General features: G+C 42.1%; 1 protein-coding gene across 1 annotated transcript; it reads right to left on the bottom strand.

Moving 5' to 3' along the window:
* Positions 1-367: 367 nt before the first annotated feature.
* LOC112114610 (gallinacin-10-like) lies at positions 368-2,795 on the bottom strand. Its single transcript, XM_024211402.2, is given in 2 exon segments — positions 368-522; positions 2,738-2,795. Coding segments are annotated over 2 exon segments (213 nt in total).
* Between the last annotated feature and the right edge of the window lie 2,405 nt (positions 2,796-5,200).

Raw genomic sequence — 5,200 nt, 5'->3', positions numbered from 1 at the left:
CAAAATCGATTTTGTAAATTCGAATTAGGGGTAGTGTGGCCGCACACCACCGAATTAATGTGGTTAAAATTAATGGGGTAGTGTGGCCGCACACCATCGAATTAATGTGGTTAAAAACCGAATTAATGTGCTTAGTGTGGCCGCGCACAATCGAATTTATACAATCTGTTTCCCAAATTCGAATTATCTAAATTCGAATTAATCTCGTAGTGTTGACGTACCCACACAGTCATCCTCCCTCTCCGCACAGCCTCCCTGCATACCAGGTTCACCTCCTAATTAAGGAAATAGGAGCCTGTGTTATTTTGATGGCAGAGTGACAGCTATTTCTGTAAGGCTGCTATGCCCTCTAGTGGCTTTCCACAGCTCAGCCGGCCTTTTACCTTGTACAGCATTGCAGCTGTCCACCGTGGCAAGTTCCTGAGACAGAAAAGACTGGGGGACAGCTCAGCAACCGGCAGAAACCTCCTTGGGCTTTACACGCCAGAGTGTCAGCAGGAGGAGGACCCACATCAGCAACACCTGAGTGAAGAAGAGTCTGTTAGCTTCTCAGTTTTCAGTCATAAACATAGGGAAAATATAGGGAGTTATTTCAGCAGTAGAGCCCATTCACAGAGGGATTAGCACAGGTACTCCTCGACAAATCCAGTGTTTCCATTGAATTTATTTTGTCCGCTACAAAACTGCACTGCAGCGTTCTGTTTTCTAAGGAACCATGAGAGCTGTGTGCACATTCTGCCTGATGCCCCAGGATTAGAACAGACAAAAAGCCTGCAGGCTAATGAGCTGTTGACTGTAGTTGTAAATATGGACGGGTCCTTTGTTCCAGCGTAACCCACTCAATGTAGCGTTCTGGGGATGTCTTCAAATGAAATCTAAAGCTATTAAATATACTGTGAGTAAGAAAGCACAAGTAAGCTGGATCAATCACTAGCTGGGGATGGAGCGCACATTTTGGGCACTACAGCGCCCTGACCTCACTTGGGCCCGAGCTTGCAGTCATTATTTAGGCAAAAGTGCCCAAGAATTTGCTCTCTAGGGTTGCCACAGGTCCAGGTTTGCCCAGGATCATCCCTTTTCTGAGGTAACTGTCTCAGGAAATCTGTCAGGGTGTTCAGTACACACCGACAGCTGGCCAGTGTTATGGGCTCAGGATCATCCCAGACGTCCTGGTGTTTTTGGACCTCAAAGGTGGCACCTTTTGATGCCTATTGATGAGTATTGCTCTCATCAATATCAATGAGCTTGTTACACCCTTGGCTAACAAATGATGCTCTTTTAGCTCTGGCAGCAGAATCTCAGCTGTTAAAATCCAGAGACACCACGTTCAGTCCCTACGGCTGACAACCTATGCACTGTGAGCCGGCTCCTAGACAAGGAAAGGGGATTGGATCTACACCACTGACTTTGTGCTGTGAATGCTGCTGTGGTTTTATATTCTTTTCCCCAAGTACCAGCTTCCAATAATGGCATTACTGGCATCAGCCCGAATACTGATTGTCCAGTACTATAACAATTGCTATACAGTATACCCTGAATGGTAATTCAATAGAGTGAGTCAGGAGTTATTCCTGTGGGTACCAGGTTAGTTTTAGCTGCAAATATACAGCTAGCTATAAATATTCCAGAATAAGAAGGATGGTGCTCATGCTCTTTCAGGGATTTCCTTTGCTATGCACCATGAAAGCCTTGTGTAGACTAAGATTTAAAGATGTGATATTAGATCAAGTTACCTCAATCTAATTAATGCTACAGCTGGGCAGGGAATAGTTTTCCCATCCTGTGAGAATTTTCAAGAGTTTGAAATAAATTTCCTGTTCGAAATCAGGATGAAAAGTCAAAATCTTAAAACTTTTCATGAATTGAAAAGCTAAACAAAAAGTCAGATCAGGTCAATTGAAACATCTCATTTTGATCATTTTGGAACGTTTCATTGCAATTTTGATCTTTTACTATTTTTTTAAACTATTAATTTTGAAACAAAAACTCATTTGAACCCCGAAAATGAACTTTTTTCTTTTAGAAACTGTCAAAATTCCTGTTTTGACAATTTCAAACCGCTTCTCCCCCACCCACCCCGTTTTTTGTCTAAATGGGAAATTTGTCAAATGTTGTTCAAAATGTTTCCCTGCAAATAGATTTGGTTTTGAGGAATTAGCATTTTCAAAAAGAGAAAGGTTTTGTTGAAAATTTCTTGACTAGCTCTAACTGATACCTTCTTGCTTTAAAAATTTCAAGTGATGGAAAATCCATCACATCCACTGATAATCTGTCCCAGTATTTAGTTACCGTCACTTTTAAAACATGTGCCTTATTTCCAGTCTGAAATTGCCAAGATTCAGCTTCCGGCCTTTGGATCTTGGGTTTGTCTTTGCTTGCTAGACTGCAGGGTATATCTGCTCCTCATGTAGTTACTCTAGGGATTCATGTAGTACCTCCAAAAAGACAGCCACTGTCCGTTTTAGGCTGCCAAAAATAATTAAAATATCTATTGTAAATTATAGCCAGAGTTTATCTCTGCTGAGTTGGGCTTCTTTCCATAGAAGCTTTCGGTGAACTAGGTGCAGATGTCTTCTAATGAACTCTAAAGGTATTAAATATACTGTCCTCAATATTGCACTAACCCTGAATTTGGTGTGAGGATTAGGTTTTAGTCTGTCATTAGTTCCTTACTTTATCTTTCCCATCCACATTTATATCCCTTTTCATCCTCCTTATCATGTATTATACATCTCACCTGAAGTAGCCTGGAAGAGGAAGACGAGAACAGCAAAGAGCAGGTAAAGGATCCTCATGTCTGAAGATTGGCTGGGAGCTTAGTTTCACTAGAGAGAAGAGACTCAAAGACCAGTTGAGACTGAAGTTTGTTAGAGGAAGATAATGGAGTCCCTGTCTTTATAGGGCTCTGGGGATTAGGAAATGTTGATGCATGGGTGCCTTGTCAATAAATAACTATGCCTAATCTTTTGCCGAGCTGGTTGATTACCTCTGTTATTGCAGATTTCACTGAAGTATGTGACCAAAATGTTGCAATCTGAAGTGTGAATTTCCATTAGCCTTATCTATATGTTATATAACTTGAATAATGTCCAAGTCACACTGAGTTCTTTGTGTTCTCATGGCTTCTGTGGGTCTAATCACATTAAACCATCAAGCTGGGCAAAATGTTTGTGCAAAATCATTTTTCCTCCAAAAATGCAGATTCAGGTCAGCTGGAACAATTGATCAATTTGAAACAATTTCAGCAAATTGTTTTGGTCAGAAATAGAAAAAAAAACAACTTTGGAAATGTCAAGACGGTCATTTCAGCATCTCCAAAATTAAACCTTTTAACTTTTCATTTTGGAAAGACATTTCTTTTTTGGAATTTCCTTCAATTTTATATAGTTTTATATATTTTTGTATAGTTGGGTTTATGTTTTCCAGTATGCATTATTTTCTCCTATCAACATTGAATTTCATCTGCCATTTTCTCACCCAGTCACCGAGTTTAGTGAGATCCCTTTGTAACTCTTTGCAGTCAGCTTTGGCTCTAACTATCTCGAGTAATTTAGTATCATCTGCAAACTTCACCACCTCACTGTTTACCCCCATTTCCAGATTGTGATGGGGTAAACAAACCCCAAACTGGGCCCAAAGGAGTGAGAAGGCAATACTGGATCCAGACAGCCCTGCTCCTCTGAGTCTGCTGAGCATGTTTCAACAGGAGCAGCAGGATAAATGGAGATCAGTAGCCCAGACAAAGAGGAGTAGACAGACTACAGGAGAGCAGAATCCTTCTCCGGGAAGCCAGGCAGAAGGTTGAGCCTAAGAGGTGACCACAGAATGGGTAAAACCCACAGTCAGTGCCTTCACTTGCCACCACCCTCTTTGAAAACCAGCAAGTCCTGCAGGGCCTTGCTCCTTTGGTCTCTTTATTCGGTTGAGCCACCAACTGTTTGGACCATGCCCCAAAGTGTAGGGACCTACTGGTAGGGAGTAGCCCAGGGAAGTGAATTTAGACTTGTTGCAGGGACAATCTTGGCAGTGTTGCTTCCTACAGCACTCTGGGAAGGACCCAGTGTAGAGGGAGGGCCTAGATCCCCCTACCACACCCGCTTAAGGGCCAAGGCCCAGATGAAGGTGGAAAGCCGAAGACTCCCAGCTTACGGTCAGGAACAGTATCAGAGGGGTAGCCGTGTTAGTCTGAATCTGTAAAAAGCAACAGAGGGTCCTGTGGAACCGGAACAGGTATCTCTATCACCCTGACAGAGAGGCAAGCAGTCAGAAGTGAGGTGCTCTCACCACTAGGCTGCCCAGCCCTTTGAGCCCCCTATCACACAGATCATTTATGAATATGTTGAACAGCAAAGGTTCCACTACAGATCTTTGGGGGACCCATCTATTTAACTCTCTCCACTGAGAAAACTGCCCATGTATTCTTACCCTATGCCTGTCTTTTAACTAGTTACTGATCCATGAAAGGACCTTCCCTCCTATCCCATGACTGCTTATTTTGCTTAAGAGCCTTTGGTGTGGGACCTTGTCAAGGCTTTCTCAAAGTCCAAGTACATTATAGTCACTGGATAACCTTTGTCCACATGATTGTTGACACCCTCAAAGAAGTCTAATAGATTGGTGAGGCATGAAATCCCTTTATAAAAGTTGTGTAGTCTCTTCCTCAGTATATTGTGTTCATTTATGTGTCTGATAATTCTGTTTTTCACTATAGGTTCAAGCAATTTGCCTGGTACTGAAGTTAGGTTTACCGACCTGTAATTGCCAGGATCGCCTCTGGAGCCCTTTTTAAAAATTGGCATTACATTAGCTATCCTCCAATCATGAAGTAAAGAGTCTGATTTAAGCAATAGGTTACATACCACAATTAGTAGCTCTGCAATTTCATATCTGAGTCCCTTCAGAACTCTTGGGTGAATACCATCTGGTCCTGGTGATTAATTACTGTTTAATTTATCAGTTTGTTCAAAACCTCCTCTATTGGGGACAGTTCCTCAGATCTGACATCTAAAAAGAGTGCCTCAGGTGTGGGAATCTCTCTCACATCCTCTGCAGTGCAGACTGATACAAACAATTCATTTAGGTTCTCTGCAATGACCTTGTCTTTCTTGAGTGAAGCTTTAGCTCTGTGATTGACCAGTGGCCCCACTGACTGGCAGGTTTCCAGCTTCTGGTGCACTTAAAAAAACTAATTGTTTTATGT

This window comes from Terrapene carolina, unplaced genomic scaffold (assembly GCF_002925995.2).
Source record: "Terrapene carolina triunguis isolate 2854851 unplaced genomic scaffold, T_m_triunguis-2.0 Scaffold228, whole genome shotgun sequence".
In the NCBI taxonomy this organism is placed as follows: Eukaryota; Metazoa; Chordata; order Testudines; family Emydidae; genus Terrapene; species Terrapene triunguis.
This window is presented reverse-complemented; position numbering and strand designations above follow the sequence as displayed.